The 22,496-nt window shown below is 46.4% G+C and overlaps 1 protein-coding gene across 6 annotated transcripts in view; it reads right to left on the bottom strand.

The window, feature by feature from the left end:
- LOC140904655 (gametocyte-specific factor 1) overlaps positions 1-18,130 on the bottom strand; it is a 29,011-nt gene extending 10,881 nt beyond the window's left edge. Inside the window, exons 1-7 of one of the 6 annotated variants that reach the window (XM_073327088.2) lie at positions 18,017-18,104; positions 17,593-17,627; positions 16,670-16,778; positions 10,539-10,639; positions 7,242-7,368; positions 5,553-5,639; positions 5,032-5,092 (exon numbers count right to left, since the gene is read on the bottom strand). In XM_073327088.2, coding sequence (XP_073183189.1) covers positions 5,032-5,092; positions 5,553-5,639; positions 7,242-7,368; positions 10,539-10,639; positions 16,670-16,691 — 398 coding nt within the window. In that variant the 5' untranslated portion in view covers positions 16,692-16,778; positions 17,593-17,627; positions 18,017-18,104. Of the gene's footprint in view, positions 1-5,021; positions 5,093-5,552; positions 5,640-7,241; positions 7,369-10,538; positions 10,640-16,669; positions 16,812-17,592; positions 17,972-17,999 lie in introns of those variants that run through there. The other 5 variants (XM_073327093.2, XM_073327083.2, XM_073327085.1 and 2 more) reach the window with 5 other exon arrangements.
- Positions 18,131-22,496: the final 4,366 nt, after the last annotated feature.

Genomic DNA, 22,496 nt, shown 5'->3' with positions numbered 1-22,496 from the left:
ACCAGAGTTAAAGCTTGATTATCAGTATTGCACTGCCCTCAACTGTAAATGGCATCTCAGCACACATGCCCTAGTCATCTCTATACATGCAGACTTCATGCAGACGTCTAACAGTGAATGCCAGTGAAAATGAGATAGGATCAGAGGCTAAAATAGGGAAAGAAAAAGTTAAAAATTACTTAGACAAGTTAGATGTCTTCAAGTCAGCAGGGCCTGATGAAATACATCCTAAAATATTCAAGGTGCTGACTGAGGAGATATCTGAGCCATAAGCAATTATCTTTGAAAAGACATGGAAGACAGGAGATTCCAGAGGACTAGAAAAGAGGCAAATATAGCGCCGAATCTATAAAAAGGGGAATAAGGACAACCTGAGGAATTACAGACCAGTCAGCTTAACATCAGTACCCGAGAAGATAATGGAGCAAATAATTAAGCAATCAAATTGCTGAATCCTAGAAAATAATAAGGCGATAAGGAACAGTCAGCATGGATTTGTCAAGAACAAATCGTGGCAAAACCAACCTAATAGCTTTCTTTGACAGTGTAACAAGCCTTGTGGATGGGGGAGGGTAATGGTAGATGTGGTGTATCTTAAGTTTAATAAGGCTTTTGATATGGTCTCGCATGACCTCCTCATAAACAAACTAGGGAAATACAACCTAGATGGAGCTCCTCCAAGGTGGGTGAATAACTGTTTGGAAAATCGTTCCCAGAGAGTAGGTGGCTCACAGTCAAGCTGGAAGGGCATACTGAGTGGGGTCCCACAGGGATCAGTTCTGGGTCCAGTTCTGTTCAGTATCTTCATCAGCAATTTAGATAATGGCATAGAGAGCACATTTATAAAGTTTGCAGACAATACCAAGCTGCAAGGGTTACAAGTACTTTGGGGGACCGGATTAAAATTCAAAATGATCTGGACAAACTGGAGAAATGGTCTGAAGTAAATAGGATGTGCAACACTCCATAGTCATCATAGTATTATTATTAGGATGATTATGGCATAATTATGATGTTTTGTACAAGTTCGTCATGTAAGGTGTCATTGGAAAAATTATGATTTGCTGAATATGATTATCCTATTTGTATGCATGTATCATTTTTGTATCTGAAGTTATGAATATTGACTAGGTATCTGTATTTCAAAGGGGCTTACTCTGGAAAACACCCACAGCCAGCCTTTCAGGTTCAACAATGAAGAAGCCAAACAGTGCTAATGGCTCATCAACAAAGACAATGGGCTGTGGAATAGCTTAGCCTTCCTGTGGAAGGCCAGTCTGTAAGTTATGGCTGCTATGACTCTGCAAGGGCATGTGACCAGACCATGCTTCTGGACTCCATTTGGGGTACCTGAATTTTTCCACAAACTGGTCTGGGAACCAAGTTTGAAACAGAAAAGGAGTACTTGTGGCACCTTAGAGACTAACCAATTTATCTGAGCATGAGCTTTCGTGAGCTACAGCTCACTTCATCGGATGCATACCGTGGAAACTGCAGTAGACTTTATATACACACAGAGAATATAATGGCTCTAGACTGTTCTCAATGGTAGCAGATGACAGAACGAGGAGTAATGGTCTCAAGTTGCAGTGGGGGAGGTTTAGATTGGATATTAGGAAAAACTTTTTCACTAAGAGGGTGGTGAAACAGTGGAATGCGTTACCTAGGGAGGTGGTAGAATCTCCTTCCTTAGAGGTTTTTAAGGTCAGGCTTGACAAAGCCCTGGCTGGGATGATTTAACTGGGAATTGGTCCTGCTTCGAGCAGGGGGTTGGACTAGATGACCTTCTGGGGTCCCTTCCAACCCTGATATTCTATGATTCTATGATTCTAATATGAAACAATACCTCCTCCCACCCCACTGTCCTGCTGGTAATAGCTTATCTAAAGTGATCATCAGGTTGGGCCATTTCCAGCACAAATCCAGGTTTTCTCACCCTCCACCCCCCCACACATCCGATGAAGTGAGCTGTAGCTCACAAAAGCTCATGCTAGGAAATGGCCCAACCTGATGATCACTTTAGATAAGCTATTACCAGCAGGACAGTGGGGTGGGAGGAGGTATTGTTTCATATTCTCTGTGTGTATATAAAGTCTGCTGCAGTTTCCACGGTATGCATCCGATGAAGTGAGCTGTAGCTCACGAAAGCTCATGCTCAAATAAATTGGTTAGTCTCTAAAGGTGCCACAAGTACTCCTTTTCTTTTTGTGAATACAGACTAACACGGCTGTTACTCTGAAGTTTGAAACAGAGCTCCTGCCATATGAAAAAGCTATATAAGGCAAGGAGTGACATTGTTGGTTGTTCTTCACTTCCCCACAACTCAACAGAGAGAAGCTCTAAAAGAAAAAGTCTTAGAAGCTTAGGGTAGGAGATCCCAAGCTGCAAAACAAATGCAGCTTGTCCCTTAAGAATCTGCAAGCCTGACTGTATCATCAACCAGGGTGAGAATTTGTTAATTCATATCCAATCTTTCTAGTATTTTCGGCTTACAGTTTGCAGTTCTGTTTATTTACTAGGTAATCTGCTTTGGTCTGTTTTCTATCACTTATAATCTCTCTTTTGTAGTTAAACTTTTTTGCTTTATCTAAACTGGTATGCCTGTGACCAAAGTGTCTGGGGGGAAATCTCAGCCTGGTTAACACAAGTATGCATTGTCCTCTCCACACTGAGGGAATGGCGAACTGGGTAATAAATTCATACTGATTGGGGTTTTGATCAGGGCGGGATGGTACAGCTCTGGGGTCCCAGACTGGGGGTTATTTTGGCTGTAGCCTCTCTATTGCTGGATCATGCAGTGGCTGTCCAAAGCCTGCATGAAACTGCAGCTGGGTGTGTCCCTGCCTGTGTGAATGCTGCTGGGAGTGTAGGTCCAGGAGCAGTCTATAGCCTGTCACAGCAGCACAGTGCTGAGAGGGAGCCCAGGCTGGTGAGTCAGTGGGCTCAGTGGAACCCCAGTCCCAGGTGGCACCCCTGGGGGAAGCCATCACAGGATGAAATTCAATAAGAACAAATTCAGAGTACTCCACTATCAGTTGCACACATACAAAATGGGAAATGACTGCCTAGGACGGAGTACTGAAGAAAAGGATCTGAGGGTCATACTGGATCACAAGCTAAATAGGAGTCAACATCATTCTGAGATGCATTAGCAGGAGTGTTGTAAGCAAGACGCGAGAAGTAATTCTACTGCTCTAGTCCATGCTGATTAAATGTCATCTGGAGTATTGTGTCCAATGATTGGTGCCACATTTCAGGAAAGATGTGGACAAATTGAAGGAAGTTCAGAGAAGAGCAACAAAACTGATTAAAGATCTAAAAAACATGACCTATGGGGGAAGATTGAAAAAAAATGGGTTTGTTTAGCCTGGAGAAGAGAAGACTGAGGAGGGACATAATGGTTTTCAAGTAGATAAAAGGTTGCTACAAGGAAAAGGGAGAAAAACTGTTCTCTTTAACCACTGAGAATAGGACAAGAAACAATGGGCTTAAATTTCAGCAAGGGCGGTTTAGGTTTGACAGGAAGTTTTTCCTTTTGTCCAAGTGGTTGAGCACTGGAATAAATTGCTTAGGGAGGTTGCAGAATCTCCATCACTGGAGATTTTTAAGAGTAGGTTAGACAGACATCTGTGAGGGATGGTCTAGATCAGTGGTTTTCAAACTCTTTTTCTGGTGACCCAGTTGAAAAAAACTGTTGATGCCCGCGATCCAAAGGAGCTGGGGATGAGGAGTCTGGGGTGTGGGCTGCGGCCAGAAATGAGGGGCTCAGAGTGTGGGAGGGGGTCAGGGCTCTGGGCTGGGGCTGCAGGAGCGGGCTCTGGGTTTGGGGGGTTCAGAGCTGGGACAGGGGTGTGGTGTTACTTAGGGAGGCTCCTGGTCAGCGGTGCAGCTGGGGTGCAGAGGCAGGCTTCCTGCCTTTCCTGGCACTGCGGACAACGCTGCACCCCGGAAGCGGCCAGCAGCATGTCCGGCTCCTAGGCGCAGGGGTGCAAGCAGCTCCGCATGGCTCTCGCCCACAGGCATTGCCCCACCCAGCTCCCACTGGCCGGGAACTGGCCAATGGGAGTGCAGAGCCGGTGCTCGGGGCGGGGGCAGCGCATGGAGCCCTGGGGCTCACCCCCCACCTAGGAGCTGGACCTGCTGCTGGCCGCTGCCAGGGCACAGTGCAGTGTCGGAACAGCTAGGGACTAGCCTGCCTTAGCTGGGCAGCACCACCGACGGGACTTTTAACAGCCCGGTCAGCAGTGCTGATGAGAGCCGCCGCGGCCCAGTGCCTTTCATTCCACAACCCAGTTCTGGGTCACGACCCGCAGTTTGAAAACCACTGGTCTAGATAATACTTAGTCCTGCCATGAGTGCATGGGACTGGACTAGAGGACTTCGAGGTCCCTTCAGTCCTACAATTCTATGTCACTGTTACAGGCTGTAGAAGTTCATATGTTGATGACCTCTGATTAGAGAGGTAAGGCACAGTACAATGATTTGGGTGTTCAGGGGTGAGACAGAGATAATGACCAGACACATTATGCTTCATTTTCCAATCCTGCATTGTGATTACACAAACAACAAAATGATTATTTCTGACTCAGGTCATGAGAGATTAGATTAGCTGTCAGAAGTTTAAGCCTAAATTGCTTAACAGCTGACATCAGTCTGCATTTCTATCAAGCCCAGCAGAACAGTTTAGTGTTTAATAACCCCCGCAACAAATACAGAACCAGTGGGGATTGAACCCAGGACCATCCGCACTAATAGTACTACAGTAGAACTAGAGGAGTAACCATTATCTGGTAGCAACAGTATGTTCTTATACTCTCCTATGGATCTGCCACTAAAAGGAGACAGGAAACATTGACCCAGGGGCACAGGAATGTTGAGTCATGCCAGTGGGAACGCCCCCACCATCACCCCAAAAATAGAATTCATAAAGTAAATTGCATCTTCCCAACAACACAGCAGCATGAGTTCAAAGTAGTTTGAAAGCACATCTTTTATGGAAAGCACTGTCACAAGAAATACACCTTTTGCTACCTGTTTACGCCACTACTGAACGTGCCCCAAACGAAAGCAGAATTTGATTGCTCCTGTAGATCTGCCAAAAGGAAATAGACATCATTGTGGCTCAGTACCGAGTAACTTCTGCAAGCGTCATAGCAACATCAAATAAGAAATATGGCAGAGACGCTGCTAGGTTTACAAAACGGAATGAGAATTTTTTAAGGCTTGGCATAAGTGACAGCAAAGCAGACATTTAACTGAGAAATATAAAGTGTAAAGGTTATCATCAATTTCCATTTTCATCAAAGCACAGATGGTGCAACAGACTATATGGAAAACAACAGAAGTTTTGTAGAGAATAGAAGGCATGTGGAAGAGCCTGTGAAGCAGGAGAACTTCATTTGTTCAGAGACAGTATAATTGGGTGTCCCAACACATGATCTGTGCAGAAGAATCTATGGGACCTCTCTCTCCTAGTCCATGTGACTTCTTTGGGGACAAGAAGAAGGGAATAGCAGGCGCTGACAGCCCGTGTCATCAACCTACGTCCTTACCTCTATCCCAATCTTCGTCACATGGGGGTGGCTGCCACATGCTGACAATGTTCATCTTCTCTCCCTGGCAGTTATTTGACTGACTCACTTAAAGCAAAGAAGAGTCTTAGTGAGAAAATCTTTTTGGATAAAATAAAATCCTATTTTAGGTACATTAATCATTTTTTGACCTGGCTGTAGAATAGCTCTAGGCCTTGGAGAGGAGCAGCATACACTGGAAGCTGATCAGGTACTCCCCTAGTCTTAGGAGCAAAACTCTTGAGGCCAGGGATGGGCATCTTGAAGGTAGCAAAGGGATACAAAATCCATGAGAACCCTTTGGTGGGCCATACCTTAAGAGGCTATATATTGTCTAACTCAGAAAGGTTTGTACAACACCGAATGTTTGGCAAGCCAAATCAAATGATCTGGCAGGGTGGATGTGGCCCCCATTTGCCAATGCCTGTTTTAGGCCTTTTCTAAAGCTAAACAATTCTGCACACATTTTTCAGCAATGGTGCAGCTGCTCCAACATACGAATTGGGAGAGGGTTCAGGTGTGTTTCTACTGTCATGTCACAAAAATCTTCTCAGGGTTTTTTCACTACTGTCATGCTCTAAGCCCTGTCTACATTAACACGCACATCATTGCTATCTTCAGTACAACTCTACATTTGCCAGAGAATAGGTACGTTTTCCAGTGTAGTGATAGCCATATAGATATATCAGTGGGGGGAAGAACTGGAACATGACCCACATAACCAAGTGATTTAGGTGCTGGGCTGACAGACCTGGATAGTGAACTCCTCATCACAGAGCAGACAGCATGGGCAGTGGTAGGGAAGCTTCTCCATAGTCCCCTCCCCAACTTGCCCCACTCTGAACTGGAGGAACCCAACTCCTGTTGGGAAAGTTATTTAGCCTCCCTGGCTCAGTCATGGCTTTTCTGCTAAGATAGTCAAGAAGGATGTAACAGAAGTGAGGATTGTTATGATCTAGACACTTGTCCATTAAGAACTGGACTGAGACCAATTTATTTCACATATGCCACTAGACAGGCTATAAAGATTTTTGGTCACTATCAGATCAGATCTGCACTGGAGACCCACCCCTCTCATGGCCACTATCTTTCCTCTCTAAGCCATCCAGATTCCCAACTAGATCTCATTCAACACACACAGTTTATGGCATAATGCACAGTTCCCATTTTAATGCTAAAATCTCTGGCAGATAACACATGTAATACAAGCCAGTTGCCTCTCAGATGCTTAGGAGAATTTGCATGGACACAGAATGAATGAAACTCAAGCCTTCAAGGACTCCTGCTGCTTCAGGATCATGAAGCACTACAGCTAAAGGTTTCAGAGTAACAGCCGTGTTAGTCTGTATTCGCAAAAAGAAAAGGAGTACTTGTGGCACCATAGAGACTAACCAATTTATTTGAGCATGAGCTTTCGTGAGCTACAGCTCACTTCATCGGATGCATCCGATGAAGTGAGCTGTAGCTCACGAAAGCTCATGCTCAAATAAATTGGTTAGTCTCTAAGGTGCCACAAGTACTCCTTTTCTTTTTACAGGTAAAGGGTTGCTTATGGAATAATAGAGCATTAAAACAATCTAACATTAACAGCAGAAGTTACGTTAGAACTCCATTAGCCCAAGAGTTCCCAAAGTGAGTTTACAGAGCCGAAGGAGTCTAATATTTTCTCACCAATGTGCTCCTCAATGAAGCTTTTGTCATCACAGCTTGATATATGACGGCTGATCTCAGCTCTGGGAACCTGATGGCGGGCATTAAAGGGGCATGTGGCTAGCTGCTTTGCAATTTCAGGGTGGTTCTAGAGAAACAGAAAAAGCATGTGCTATCTCACTGAATTCATCCAAACCCTTGTGTTTTCTAATCACTAGTGAAGGGTTTGTGCAATCTGCATCCTGAAATAGGTTGAAAAAATTAAAACAAGGAAAGTCAAACTTAGTTCAGGTCCTGAGCACAAAAGCAGTGGAAAAACAGCAAAGCATATGCATCCTTTATGATACAGCCTATGTTTGTTTATTTTCACATTTAAACTACGCCCTGCATTTATCTGATTGAAGATCAGCCCCAGAAGAAGCACAGTGAAACTGTTGCAGTGTCATCACTGGCATGGTTCAGTGCACAGATGAAATTGCCCTAAAAACCCTACATGGGGAGTAAGTGCTTTGAAACCCTAAATAATTCAGCCACTTTATTTTTAAATTAAGTAAGAGACAAACTAGAGAACAAGAAGAAAATCCAGGAAAGTGTGAATGATGGAGGCAACCTAGTGACAGAGGATGTGGAAAAAGCTAATGTACTTTTTTTGCCTCTGTCTTCACGAACAAGGTCAGCTCCCAGACTACTGCACTGGGCAGCACAGCATGTGGAGGAGGTGACCAGCCCTCTGTGGAGAAAGAAGTGGTTCGGGACTATTTAGAAAAGCTGGGCGAGCACAAGTCCATGGGGCTGGATATGCTGCATCCGAGAATGCTGAAGGAGTTGGCGGATATGACTGCAGAGCCATTGGCCATTCTCTTTGAAAACTCATGGCGATCGGGGGAGGCCCCAGACGACTGGAAAAAGGCTAATGTAGTGCCCATCTTTAAAAAAGGGAAGAAGGAGGATCCTGGGAACTACAGGCCAGTCAGCCTCACCTCAGTCCCTGGAAAAATCATGGAGCAGGTCCTCAAGGAATCAATTCTGAAGCACTTAGAGGAGAGGAAAGTGATCAGGAACAGTCAGCATGGATTCACCAAGGGCAAGTCATGCCTGACTAATCTAATTGCCTTCTATGACGAGATAACTGGTTCTGTGGATGAAGGGAAAGCAGTGGACGTGTTATTCCTTGTCTTTAGCAAAGCTTTTGACATGGTCTCCCACAGTATTCTTGCCAGCAAGTTAAAGAAGTATGGGCTGGATGAATGAACTATAAGGTGGATAGAAAGCTGGTTAGATTGTCGGGCTCAACGGGTAGCGATCAATGACTCTATGTCTAGTTGGCAGCCAGTATCAAGTGGAGTGCCCCAAGGGTCGGTCCTGGGGCTGGTTTTGTTCAGTATCTTCATTAATGATCTGGAGGATGGTGTGGATTGCACACTCAGAAAGTTTGCAGATGACACTAAACTGGGAGGAGTGGTAGATACGCTGGAGGGCAGGGATAGGATACAGAGGGACCTAGACAAGTTGGAGCATTGGGCCAAAAGAAATCTGATGAGGTTCAACAAGGACAAGTGCAGAGTCCTGCACTTAGGACAGAAGAATCCCATGCACCTAGTCCCCAGACTAGGGACCGAATGGCTCGGCAGCAGTTCTGCAGAAAAGGACCTAGGGGTGACAGTGGACAAGAAGCTGGATATGAGTCAACAGTGTGCCCTTGTTGCCAAGAAGGCCAATGGCATTTTGGGATTTGTAAGTAGGGGCATTGCCAGCAGAGCTAGGGACGTGTTCGTTCCCCTCTACTCGACATTGGTGAGGCCTCATCTGGAGTACTGTGTCCAGTTTTGGGCCCCACTCTACAAGAAGGATGTGAAAAAATTGGAAAACGTCCAGCAGAGGGCAACAAGAATGATGAGGGGACTGGAACACATGACTTATGAGGAGAAACTGAGGGAACAGGGATTGTTTAGTCTGTGGAAGAGAAGGAAGAGGGGGGGGATTTGATAGCTGCTTTCAACTACCTGAAAGGGGGTTCCAAAGAGGATGGATCTAGACTGTTCTCAGTGGTACCAGATGACAGAACGAGGAGTAATGGTCTCAAGTTGCAGTGGGGGAGGTTTAGGTTGGATATTAGGAAAAACTTTGTCACTAGGAGGGTGGTGAAGCCCTGGAATGGGTTACCTAGGGAGGTGGTGGAATCTCCTTCCTTAGAGGTTTTTAAGGTCAGGCTTGACAAAGCCCTGGCTGGGATGATTTAGTTGGGGATTGGTCCTGCTTTGAGCAGGGGGTTGGACTAAATGACCTCCTGAGGTCCCTTCCAACCCCGATATTCTATGATAAGTCTCTGCCTGCGCTAGAGCTTAAGTCTTTGCAGTTAATTTAACCCTTCTGAAACAGGAGGGAAGTTACTCAATGTTCCAGCTGAGGCCACGTCTATATTGGGAGCATTTTGCCAGTACAGGTAAACTAGTGTGGACATAGAAGAGCACTACTGTCCCCCACTTAATGAAGAGCCTTTACCCTTAGAAAAGAGCAAGAATACAAAGAGGACGAACCCACTGCTCAGGCTTGCTCTGCATGGCTTTTCTATCACTATAGCGATGTTGGCTAGGGGTGTGATTCCTAACCAATACAATCATACCAGGACATCATCTTAACACGTGGATGCAGTTATACCGATATAAGTGTGCTTATACCTGTACAACTAATATACACTAGCACTGGAGAGCTTAAAATAAGATACTAGACTGAGAGGACAAAAGAAAGGAGCAGATTCTCCTCTTAAATATACAGCATTCTCGCCCAGGATAGAAGACTGAGAAGAGGGACTTGCAGACAGATGTACACTGAATAGAGTTATTAGCAATATAAAAAAAAGATGGCTTAGCAGCTCTCCTGCTCTGATTGCAAAGTAAAGATTTAACTGCAACATCAGATCGCTTCTGCTTTGGCCAGCCAGAAGGCATCCGTATAACACTGGCTGCATTTGCTCCATGGCCTGTATTGGGAAGTAAATACCCTGGTCCCATGAGTGAACTGTTGGAAGAGAATAGGATCCCATCACTGAGCTAGGTATTCTGAAGAACCTGTTTCGCCTTTCTTCAGGGTAAATGCACTGATCTGAAGGGCATTACTAAATATGAACGGGATGCTTTTACGAAGTGGTAAATGGATGAGCGATATAAATATGAAATAAAGACGGCTTCTTCCAGCCTAATAGCAAGTGAATGCATCCTTCTAGCAAAAGGCAGCACAGCGTACTGAGCTCACCATGCATTAGCATTTACAAAAATATGATTTCCCAAGTGCATTAGAGACCTTAACATCCCATCCTACCTTCCTGCACTTTATAAGATGATAGGGAAACCGACAGGCCCTGATTTGATGATATTTATCATAGGGACATTGTATTAACCTCTCTGGATCCAAAGCATCAACTGGAAGAGAAGGAATAAAAAGACAAAAGAAAACATTCTGTAAAACAAGATCTAAGTTCATCATCAACACAATTAACAAGAGTGGAAACATACTAGCTACTGGAGCTGCCCTCTAACGGGGTTAAGCCATCAATTTTTAATAGCCGAGACAAAAATGCAAAACTGCTAAGTTGGCACTCACTGTGTGTACCCAACCAAATTCACTTCGGATTTTGGGTGAGTGGAATATTAAATTAAAAATTGAGGAGGGATAGCTCAGTGGTTTGAGCACTGGCCTGCTAAACCCAGGGTTGTGAGTTCAATCCTTGAGGGGGCCATTTAGGGATCTGGGGCAAAAATTGGGGATTGGTCCTGCTTTGAGCAGGGGGTTGGACTAGATGACCTCCTGAGGTCCCTTCCAACCCTGATATTCTATGAAAGCGCAATCAGTAGTGCAGAGTGGCCAGTACATATGAATGACTATACTTATGCAGAACAGTGAGCTGGAAATAAACATTACTATAAAAACCCTTGAAGCTACCAAATTAGTTAGTTGTACAGCAGTGACATGCTAAGGATTGGCAGAAGCACGGCATTCTGAAGTAAATCCTTTTGCATTTACCTTCATACTCCAAGGCCATCTCTGCTGGATTAAGAAAAAAATCAAACTCAAACAAACATGTCTGGAGTTAAGGAATGCAATTTGCAGTACAGTGCACTTGGCCCTGTAAAGTGCAGAGGTTGGCAGGTGCTTAAGAGCCCAACACTCACTGAACATAGTGAGGGGCTAAGTCACAGGCACTTTTTGAAAGCGTTCCCTCCTAGTCCATACTATGACCCAGAGACAGGCACGAATCACCTTAATCACTTAACAGTTACACAGAAGGGACAAGGTAGGGGAGGACCAACTTCTGATAGTGAGACACACAAGCTTTCAAGCATTCATAGACCTCTTCTTCAGGATTCAGTTTGTGTCCGTGCAGCAGCTTTCTTGCCATCACAAATGTGTCTCCCCTCACACCTTCCATGCTATTTATACACGTTTGTATCAGTGTACAGAGGGCATGCACAGAAAGGAACATGGACCAACGGACAGTGGGAGGTTTTCTAGATAGCTGGAAGTAAGGAGGATGGGCCAGATTCATTACATAAATCAGTGTTTTTCAACCTTTTTGATACCAGGGACCAGCTGAGAATCATAGAATATCAGGGTTGGAAGGGACCTCAGGAGGTCATCTAGTCCAACCCCCTGCTCAAAGCAACACCAACACCAACTAAATCATCCAAGCCAAGGCTTTGTCAAGCCGGGTCTTAAAAACCTCTAAGGATGGAGTTTCCACCATCTCCCTAGGTAACCCATTCCAGTGCTTCACCACCCTCCTAGTGAAATAGTGTTTCCTAATATCCAACCTAGACCTCCCCCAACTGCAACTTGAGACCATTGCTTCTTGTTCTGTCATCTGCCACCACTGAAACAGCCTTGCTCTATCCTCTTTGGAACCCCCCTTCAGGTAGTTAAAGGCTGCTATCAAATTCCCCCTCACTCTTCACTTCTGCAGACTAAATAACCCCAGTTCCCCCAGCCTCTCCTTGTAAGTCATGTGCCCCAGCTCCTTAATAATTTTCGTTGCCCTCCGCTGGACTCCCTCCAATTTGTCCACATCCCTTCTGTAGTGGGGGACCAAAACTGGACGCAACACTCCAGGTGTGGCCTCACCAGTGCCAAATGGAGGGGAATAACCACTTCTCTAGATCTGCTGGCAATGCTCCTACTAATACAGCCCAATATACCATTGGCCTTCTTGGCAACAAGGGCACACTGCTGACTCCTATCCAGCTTCTCATCCACTGTAATCCTCAGGTCCTTCCCATGCACTGTAGCAGTGCATGGGATTTCCTTCCTTCCTTCCTTCCTAAGTGCAGAACTCTGCACTTGTCCTTGTTGAACCTTATCAGATTTCTTTTGGCCCAATCCTCCAATTTGTCTAGGTCACTCTGGACCCTTCCCTACCTTCCAGCGTATCTACTTCTCCTCCCAGTTTAGTGTCATCTGCAAACTTGCTGAGGGTGCAATTAATCCCATCATCCAGACCATTAATAAAGATGTTGAACAAAACCAGCCCCAGGACTGACCCCTGGGGCACTCCGCTTGATACCAGCTGCCAACTAGACATGGAGCCATTGATCACTACCCGTTGAGCCCGACAATCTAGCCAGCTTTCTATCCACCTTATAGTCCATTCATCCAATCCACACTACTTTAACTTGCTGGCAACAATACTGTGGGAGACCGTATCAAAAGTTTTGCTAAAGTCAAGATATATCACATGCACTGCTTTCCCCATATCTACAGAACCAGTTATCTCATCATGGAAGGCAATCAGGTTGGTCAGGTATCACTTGCCCTTGGTGAATCCAAAGCTTGCAGCCTTTCTAAACAGTGTCAGGGAGATCTGAGAGACAGGCCATTGAGAAAGACTGACACAGGTACTTAGGACAAATGGCTACTTGTGACGAAGTGGAAAATGTCCTAGTGTTTGCATGAATACTGTGCGCGCCTCAGTTTCCCCTATGTGTTGCACAAGTATCTAGGTGGTGGGATAAGGGTGTGTGACCTTTGCAGATACCCTGAGAGGGAAGGTACAAGTGCCGTCTAGCTCCCTGGGCCCAGACAATAGTTGTATCCTGGCAACTGATTGCCGGGCCCCATCCTCTGCAAGAGCCAGTTGGAGGAATTGGAGAACAAAGGGAGGTGGAGGCCAGGTGACCGGTTTGCCTGAGGAACAGCATACAAGATGGAGGAGGGGCAACTGGGTGTGACTGCAGGTGGACTGCTGGAGGCTGGTCAGACTCCTGGTTTGGGACTCAGGAGGAGAGACCCATGGCTCTGGGTCTGCTCAAGTTGAACTTTACTGTAACTTCCTGCTTTCTGTGCTAACAAGATTCTGCTCTATGCTGTGTTCCAAACGACTAATAAACCCTTCTGTTTTACACCGCTGGCTGAGAGTCACTCCTGACTGCTGAAGTCGGGGGTGCATGGCCCCTTTGGAGGGCATGTAAGGTTTCCCCAGGTGTCCTATTCAGGTGGCTCACTGCAGGGAGCTTATGGCGTACGACAGGGATGCTGAATGCTCTGAGCTGAAGCCCAGGAGGCTTGTCCTAGTGCGAGTGTGTCCCAAGGGGTAGTCACACTGCAAGAGGGGCCCCACTGGTCTGGGGGCTAGTCTTCACCAGACTCACTGCAGCTGCGCTAAGGTAGGGCAGTAGTGTAAATGCACTATGAAGACCAGAGAGCGCTTTCCTGTCAGCATAATTACTCTACCTCAGGGAAAGGTGGAAGCTATGACAGAATGAGAGTGTTTTCCACTGACTTAGTGCTGGTGTGGACAGCTCAGGGGGGTGGCTTTTTCATATCCGTGACAGACATAAGTGACAACAACTTAAGCGGAAGCGGAGACAAGCCCTGAACTTCATTCAATGGTTCCAGAGCACCAAGCCCGTGCATCCATGAACTACTATAGGGTGGAAAAAAGTCCTCAATGCATCAAACCAACACCATGGAGAGGGCAGCACCCTTACCTGACCATGGTACTAATTAGGGCTGTCGATTAATTACAGTTAACTCACGCGATTAACTCAAAAAAAATTATTAAAAAAATGAATCACACAGTTACATTTCAATTGGTATTCTATTGTGTGTGTGTATTAAACATTTTCAGATGTTTTCTACATTTTCAAATATATTGATTTCAATTACAACACAGAATACAAAATGTACAGTGCTCACTCTATTCTATTACAAATATTTGCACTGTAAAAATGATAAACAAAAGAAATCCCATTTTTCAATTCACTTCATACAAGTACTGAAGTGCAATCTCTTTATCGTGAAAGTGCAACTTACAAATATAGATTTTTTTGTTACATAACTGCACCCAAAAACAAACCAATGTAAAACTTTAGACCTTACAAGTCTACTCACTCCTACTTCTTGTTCAGTCAATCACGGAGAGAAACAAGTCTGTTGACATTTATGGGAGATATGCTGCCCACTACTTATTCACAATGTCACTTGAAAGTGAGAACAGGCGTTTGTATGGCACTTTTGTAGCCGGCATTGCAAGGTATTTACATGCCAGAGATGCTGAACATTCGTATGCCCCTTCCTGCCTCGGCCACTGTTCCAGAGGACGTGCTTCCATGCGGATGACACTTGTTAAAAAAAATAATGGGTTAAATAATGTGTGACTGAACTCCTTGGGGGAGAGCGGTGCGCCCCCTGCACTGTTTCACCGCACGCTGCCACAGATTTCCTGTTATAGCAGTCGCGGATGATGACCCAGCACAGGTTGTTCATTTTAAGAACACTTTCACTGCAGATCTGACCAAACACAAAGAAGGTACCAATCTGAGATTTCTAAAGATAGCTCCAGTACTCGACCCAAGGTTTAAGAATCTGAAGTACCTTCCAAAATCTGAGAGGGACGAGGTGTGGAGCATGCTTTCAGAAGTCTTAAAAGAGCAATACTCCAATGTTGAAACTACAGATCTAAACCACCAAAAGAGAAAAGCAAACTTCTGCTGGTGGCATCTAACTCAGATGATGAAAGTGAACATGTGTTGGGCCACACTGCTTTGGATCGTTATTGAGCAGAACTCATCAGCATGGACACATTATCTCCTGCAAATGTAAACAAACTTGTTTGTCTTAGCAATTGGCTGAACAAGAAGTAAGACTGAGTGTACTTGTAGGCTCTAAAGTTTTACATTGTTTTGTTTGAGAATGCAATTTTTTTGTACATAATTCTATATTTGCGAGTTCAACTTTCATGATAAAGAGATTGCACTATATTACTTGTATTAGGTCAAGTGAAAAACACTATTTCTTTGGTTTTTTTGTAGAGCATAAATATTTGTCATAAAAAAGAAATGTAAGTGAGCACTGTACACTTTGTATTCTGTGTTGTAATTGAAATAAATATATTTGAAAATGTAGAAAACATCCACAAATGTTTAAATGGTATTTTATTATTTTTAAGTGCGCGATTACATTTTTTAATTGCTTGACAGCCCTAGTACTAACAGGATATTAATCATGTTGCGTCTGTAGCAAAACGCATTTTGGAGCCAGCCACTGGTAATAAAGTCAATTATGAATTATGGCAAGGACAGGGCCTTAATAAGAACAGTCACTTCACTGGGATGATCCCCAGGAAATTGATTTAGGCCCTGGCTGCACAAGACATGACTGTAGCTTTATAACCAGTTTGTACCCCACAAAGCAAATTTGATCTGCTAGTTGGATCCTCCATTTCTCCAGACCACAGACATGCTGCAGCTGGGGGACATAGTCCACTAGGTCAATGTGGGAACCCACAAACCATGATGCACACTGTGGAGGACTGCAAAATGGCAACTTCCTGGTGGTCTTCATGCCTTGAACATCAGTGATAAGAACGCTGCGACTTGGCCGGATTGCATACACTAAATAAATAAAACAAATCACACATAGCTGCATTTATGCCCCCACTCCAGCCTTCCTGGTTCACAAAGGTTGGGTCATGATGTAGAGTATCTGCACCCAATACACTGCCTAGAAGCATTTGTCTCAGAACACCCAGTCCCGGACCCAACAACTACATATTACCCAGCCAGTCTCACACCCACCTTGAAAAACCTAGGTATTGTTTCTTGCTGTGATATTGACCCACATTATCCTTTATTGCCTCTAAACTTTGTGTGGTTTTGAATTGCAAGACCACCACTGCACCTGGTTTTGGGTCCCAGAATGAAAGAAGTTGTGAACTGCTGCTCTAATACACAGAAGCATATATTCACCAAACTTAATGCCTATAGCGGAAAGTTACTCTACTTCCTCCTTTCACCAAGTTTAAGATATTTTCATACTTGCAAAGATCTAAGCTGTCTCTCACTGTATCTTTGCAGGATACATGAATAGAAATATAGAATTGTAGGACTGGAAGGGACCTCGAGAGGTCATCTAGTCCAGTTCCCTGCATGAATATTAGAAGCCAGCAAAGAAACACTTACCAGAGTTGCCTTCTAAATCCATTTTACTGCTGCTGAAAGAACTGAAGCTTTGTTGGAGGACTCTTTGAGCCAGTCTCTGAGTGTCACTCTCCTCCTAAAAATATCAACCCTACAGACGAAAAATGAGGAGCTTCACAGATTTCTAAGGCCAGAAGAGACAATTATGATAATCTAGGAGTGGTTTTTAACCTGTCACCTGCAGACCCCTGGGGGTCCACAGATTATGTCAAGGATTTCCAAAGGGGTCCTGCACCTCCATTCAAAATTTTTTAGGAGTCCTCAAATGAAAAAAAGTTGAAAACTACTGATCTAGGCTGACCTTCTGTAGAACACAAGGCATAGGACTGCCATGAATTAATTCCCATTTGACCTAGAGCAGATCTTTTTGAAATCAAAATTGGATGTCTTTCTAAAATTTGATGGAGAATCTACAACAGTTAGTAATTTTTCCAATGGTTAATTATCCTCACTGTTAAAAATAAACCTTATTTCCATTCTGCGTTTTTCTAGCTTCAACTTCCAGGCACTGGAAATAACTTTAAAGTCATTTCAATTTATTCATCACAGCTATTAAGTGTCAAAGATCAACTGCACTACAGCAAGTGGTAGACTTTATATCTACGCTGTACATGCATAGGATACAAGCTTATTCTTGGGGGCCCACGTATAATGTAGGGTACCGGGAACCACGTATTCTTGTGCTCCACAGAGAAAAGGTTTCCTCCAAGATGCTAAAATCCACAGATTTTTGTCTGAAACATCCTCTTTTCCCAATACATTTAAGAGGATTCAAAGAACCAGTTCCCAAGAAAAATTAAGCCATGTATTTGGGGAGCTCAGCTATCTTTTCTTATACACACTTAAAGTAATACTCCATCCTGAGCCCCTACACCTGCCTGAGAGGTCAACACTTTTACACCTACCTTGTGGCTCATGATCTGTATGAAGAACTTTGTTCCTGATGTTTTCGTTAAAACAAACAAACAAACAAAAAACGCAAAGAGTTAGATTCTCTCCTGTCTTCACTGCAATTCATACAATTTGAATGCATCGGTCATCTAAAAAAAATCCTTCCCCCCAAGATTATAAGTCTAAATAAGACAGAATTTAAAGGACTGCACAGTCTAGAGACAACCTGAATCTCAGATTTGGTTGCCCATCAGAAAATATGTTTGCTACCCCGCCGGCCCAGCCGGGGAAAGGGAGAGGGGGAGGGATGGGGAAGGGCTACCCGGCCGGGGGGAGGGGGAGGGAGAAGGAGGGGAGGGGGAAGGGCTACCTGGCCGGGGGGAGGGAAGAGGTTACCGGCCCCCGGGGAGGGGAGGCGAACCTGGCGGGAGGCATTACCCAGCAGACTTTGCGCCGAACCGGCGCATGGTCTCAGTGTGAAGGCGGCTCCTGGAGCTCCGGAGCAGGCACCGCGAAACTCCCGCGTCCCGCGCCGTGAGACCACAGCGAGGCGCTCACCACCCCCGCCTTGGGCACCACAACGAGGCTCCAACCCCCCGCCCCCCTTCAAGCACCACAGCGAGGCTCCAACCCCCTCCCCTCGGGCACCCCAGCGAGGCTCCAACCCCCCTCCCCTCCGGCACCCCAGCGAGGCTCCGACCCCCCTCCCCTCCGGCACCCCAGCGAGGCTGCTCAAGTCAGCCCGCCCGCGGAAGGGGCGGAGTGGGAGGGGCCTGAGCACTCGGCACTCGGCGCAGGGGTTAGCTGGCGCCCCCCAGGGTCGGGCTTGGATTGGAGCAGGCCGTGTTGGGAGGGCGGGGCGAATAGGGGGAGTGCGGCTAAGGGGCCATGGTGCAGGCTGGGACAGCAGTGGTGGCAGGGGATGGAGCGCAGCCTGGATGGTAGAGCAGTGCATGCTGGGACCGTGGGTCAGAGGTGGAGCGGTGCAGGCTGGGACAGCAGCTGAGGGGCAGGAGCAGTGCATGCTGGGAACGTGGGTCAGAGGTGGAGCGGTGCAGGCTGGGACAGCAGCTGAGGGGCAGGAGCAGTGCATGCTGGGACCGTGGGTCAGAGGTGGAGCGGTGCAGGCTGGGACAGCAGCTGAGGGGCAGGAGCAGTGCATGCTGGGAACGTGGGTCAGAGGTGGAGCGGTGCAGGCTGGGACAGCAGCTGAGGGGCAGGAGCAGTGCATGCTGGGACCGTGGGTCAGAGGTGGAGCGGTGCAGGCTGGGACAGCAGCTGAGGGGCAGGAGCAGTGCATGCTGGGACCGTGGGTCAGAGGTGGAGCGGTGCAGGCTGGGACAGCAGCTGAGGGGCAGGAGCAGTGCACGCTGGGAACGTGGGTCAGAGGTGGAGCGGTGCAGGCTGGGACAGCAGCTGAGGGGCAGGAGCAGTGTATTCTGGGAGTGCAACTTGAGGGTCTGGGAGCTGTGTATGCTTAGGGTTACCTCCTTTCTGATTGCACAAAACCAATAACCCTGGCCCTGGCCCTTCCCCTTCCCCCCCCCCCACTACATTTCCCCTCCCTCGGTGGCTCGCTCTCCCTCAGCCTCCATCACTTTGGCTGGGCTGGGGCAGGGGATTCGGGTATGAGAGGGGGTGAGGGCTCTAACTGGGGGTGCAGACTCTGGGGTGGGGCCAGAAATGAGGGGTTCAGGCAGGAGGGGGCTCTGGGCTGGGGTAGGGAGTTGGAGTGCGGGAGGAGGTGAGGGTTCCAGCTGGAATGCGGGCTCTGGGGTGGGGCTAGGGATGAGGGGTTTGGGGTGTAGGAGGGGGCTCCAGGCTAGGGGGTGGGGGCCGAGGGATTCAGAGTGTGGGAGGAGGCTGTGGGTTCAGGCAAGGGGTTGGGGTGTGGGAGAGAGTGAGGGCTGGGGCTGAAGTCTCTGGGGTGTGGCCGGGGATGAGGGGTTTGTGGTGCAGGAGGGGTTTGTGGTACAGAATCCGAAAAGGGCTACAACTTCCTGAGGGCAACCCTTGCCGGTAATTAGAAGGAAGGGAGAGAAACCAAGAGAATTCCAGGAGAGTTGTGTGACGCTCCCCAGGAGTTCCCAGGGTTACGAGGCACCTTACCGTCACGTGCCCTTCGAGTGAGGAAGTCTTGTCTGTGCCTGCTGTGGGTCAGTTCCCTGAAACTACCAGGCTCTGGCAAAACAAACCCTGCCACCCAGGCCTCCTCAGACCTCAGTCTCTTCGTACAGGTTAATGACAGGCACAAACCCACCACCGAGTCTTCTGACCATTCCGTATAGTGTCCAGCCCTTTATCCACTGAACTCCCACAGAATTGTCAGGCCTGCTGTTCCCAGTGGAACAGTACACACCAGTTTATTACTTCTACTTTAGACTCTATACTTGATACTTTATTCCTTATACTCTATACTGCAAAACACACAGCACTTAGATATATTTCTAGTGAAAACAAGAAGCGAGATTATCAAAGAGCAGAGAGTCCAGTGATCGTCAGTAAGAATGCAAGCCAAAAATGGTTACATGTAAAATGAAATCATAACCTGCTCCTAGAAACTAAACTTAACCAACAGGTTAACCTCCTGTCTAAAGATGTTTCTCACCCAAAGTTCTCAACCAAGCCTGAGCGCGACCCCTCTTTCATCAAGCAAACTCGCGGTCCATCTACTTCCTAAGCGAAAGATGTCCCCCAATTATACTAGAGCAAACCTTTGATGTGTACCCCAAAATTGGGTCCCCATCCCCTGTCTACTTCTTGCTACTTTTCTTTCTTTGAAGTTCTCACAGTCCTTCTCAACTGAATGTGAACCCTACATGCTTAATGCACATGTAAACAAACAGATGGATAAACATTTCTTGCCTGAAAGAAAACCATTTTGTCACCTTTCCTGGTGACTAGTCCCAAGACACAGATCCTAAGAATGTAATTTTCAATGCATATACATGACTCTTGACGCAGCATCTGTACATGCGTTTCACAATGATATTGATAACACGGGCTTTTATTTGAGACTCATGGGGCAACCTTTTAGTGAACTAGAATGTACATACCAGGCCCAGACTCTGATGCCTGGCAGGGCAGAAGTCTGGAACGGGCCTGGAACTGGGCCATGGAGTATTTCTAGCATGTTGAGGGTGGGGGGAGGCTCAGAAACAGAAAGGTTGAGAACCCCTGTTCTACACTTCTCTTTGCTGCTTCATCACCTGTTTCAGTGTTCCCTCCATCGCCCGGACTAGCAAACCTCTACACCAGCTTTTCCAAAAGGCTCTCCATTTGCATAGATATCAAGGAAATCCCTGATGAGCCCCCAGCTGTGACAGAGAGGGCTGTTGCACCCCCACATCCTCCACAAACACAGACCGCGTTGAGACTTTTTTGTGTCTAAGCACCAACATATAGTCTATTTAATCCCACTAGCAATACATAGCACCTTTATATTGTATCTCAACTTTCTAAACTCTTCTCCAAAAGTCGGGTGTGGGGGGGGTAAGGTGTTTCCACTCAGAGACCTCACTTTGTCAGGCTCTCCTAGCTTTTTGTCTTTCTGTTTCTCTTAGGGTGACCAGACAGCAAGCGTGAAAAATCAGGACGGGGGTGGGGGTGCGGGAATAGGCACCTGTATAAGATAAAGCCCCAAATATCAGGACATCTGGTCACCCAAGTTTCTTTCTCTGTCTGTTCCCCTCAAAGGGCTCCTGCCCATGTCCTTTTATACAGATTCCCTGTTAATGGAATGATTGGTTCCTTGACTCACTAGCCCCAATCTGACCTCGTAATCAGGTACACCTCTATCCAATTAGTCCTTCTGTGAGGAACCGAATTAGTAGGAATAGTGACCAGAGTGCTGACTCAGGTGCAAACCCTCAGCACTCTGTCACCTCATATCTGGAGATATGACCCCAAAATGTCCATTAGTGATCACCACACTCAATGCCCCCTGTTTTTGGGTCCTGATCATGTATCTTTTCCATATCACTGTACTCTCTTAGTGCCCATACTGCTTGCAGAAAGAGAAAAAGGACTGCAAATTTTTGTCCCTAGCAAATCTAGTCCTAGGAGATGTATGAGACTGAAACTTACCTCCCAGCATCAAGTCCTTCCAGGGACACTGGTGTCCAGGATATTGCCAATGGATGAACTGTCAATTGAACAGCAGACCTGAGAAGTAACCGCGGCTTCCTGACTTTCTGTTCAAGCTGTACCTTCCTCCTGATTGCTGCAGGTCTGTGCCTCTCTTTCCCCAGGCTTTTTATCAAAGCATTCGAGTCTGTGCTTTTCAAGGGTGGGAATGAGAGACTGGTGAGAGCGCTCAGGAAGCAGAGAACATGGATTCTTCTGGAAAACCCCAAGACTCACCAGGAGGAAGTGTGTCTGCTGGTGAGGTAAGAGATCTAGGAGGCATCATTTTATCCTTGGGAATCAGTAGCCAATGGAGTGGCTGAGAGGGAACCTCCCGTTTATAGCTTTGTGGGCGGGGGTGTCCTGGGTGGAAACACACAGCTCCCACTCCTAGATATCAGAGCTGTATGCTCAGAGCAGCTGAGCTTTTTTGAAGTGTGCAATCTAGCCCATGAGAGGTTTCTTTTGTCTTCCAGTCTTCTACTTAGATCTGGACTCATAACACCTAAGATCATACAGCGCCTCCTCCCCTGGGTGAATTCCCCCACAGAAAACCACCGAGTCACCAGCACAGCTTTCCTTGCCCAGGTAAGACACAGGGCTCTGAAGAGCAGTTTCACCATTAGATTGTTGTCTGCCTTTCTTTTGGGAGTTGTACAGTTCAGTGCATAGGAGTAATTGTCATTTTAGACAGTAGAATAGGTCCTCCTTTATATGGAAACCTCACCAGGAACTTCACGACACCTTTCTGAGTCCTTCTCTCTCTGTTGTTTTTATTGCCATAATTGCCTAT

This window comes from Lepidochelys kempii, chromosome 20, assembly GCF_965140285.1.
Source record: "Lepidochelys kempii isolate rLepKem1 chromosome 20, rLepKem1.hap1, whole genome shotgun sequence".
Classification (NCBI taxonomy): Eukaryota; Metazoa; Chordata; order Testudines; family Cheloniidae; genus Lepidochelys; species Lepidochelys kempii.
Note: the sequence above shows the minus strand (reverse complement) of the source record. Positions and strands in the feature narration are given on the sequence as shown.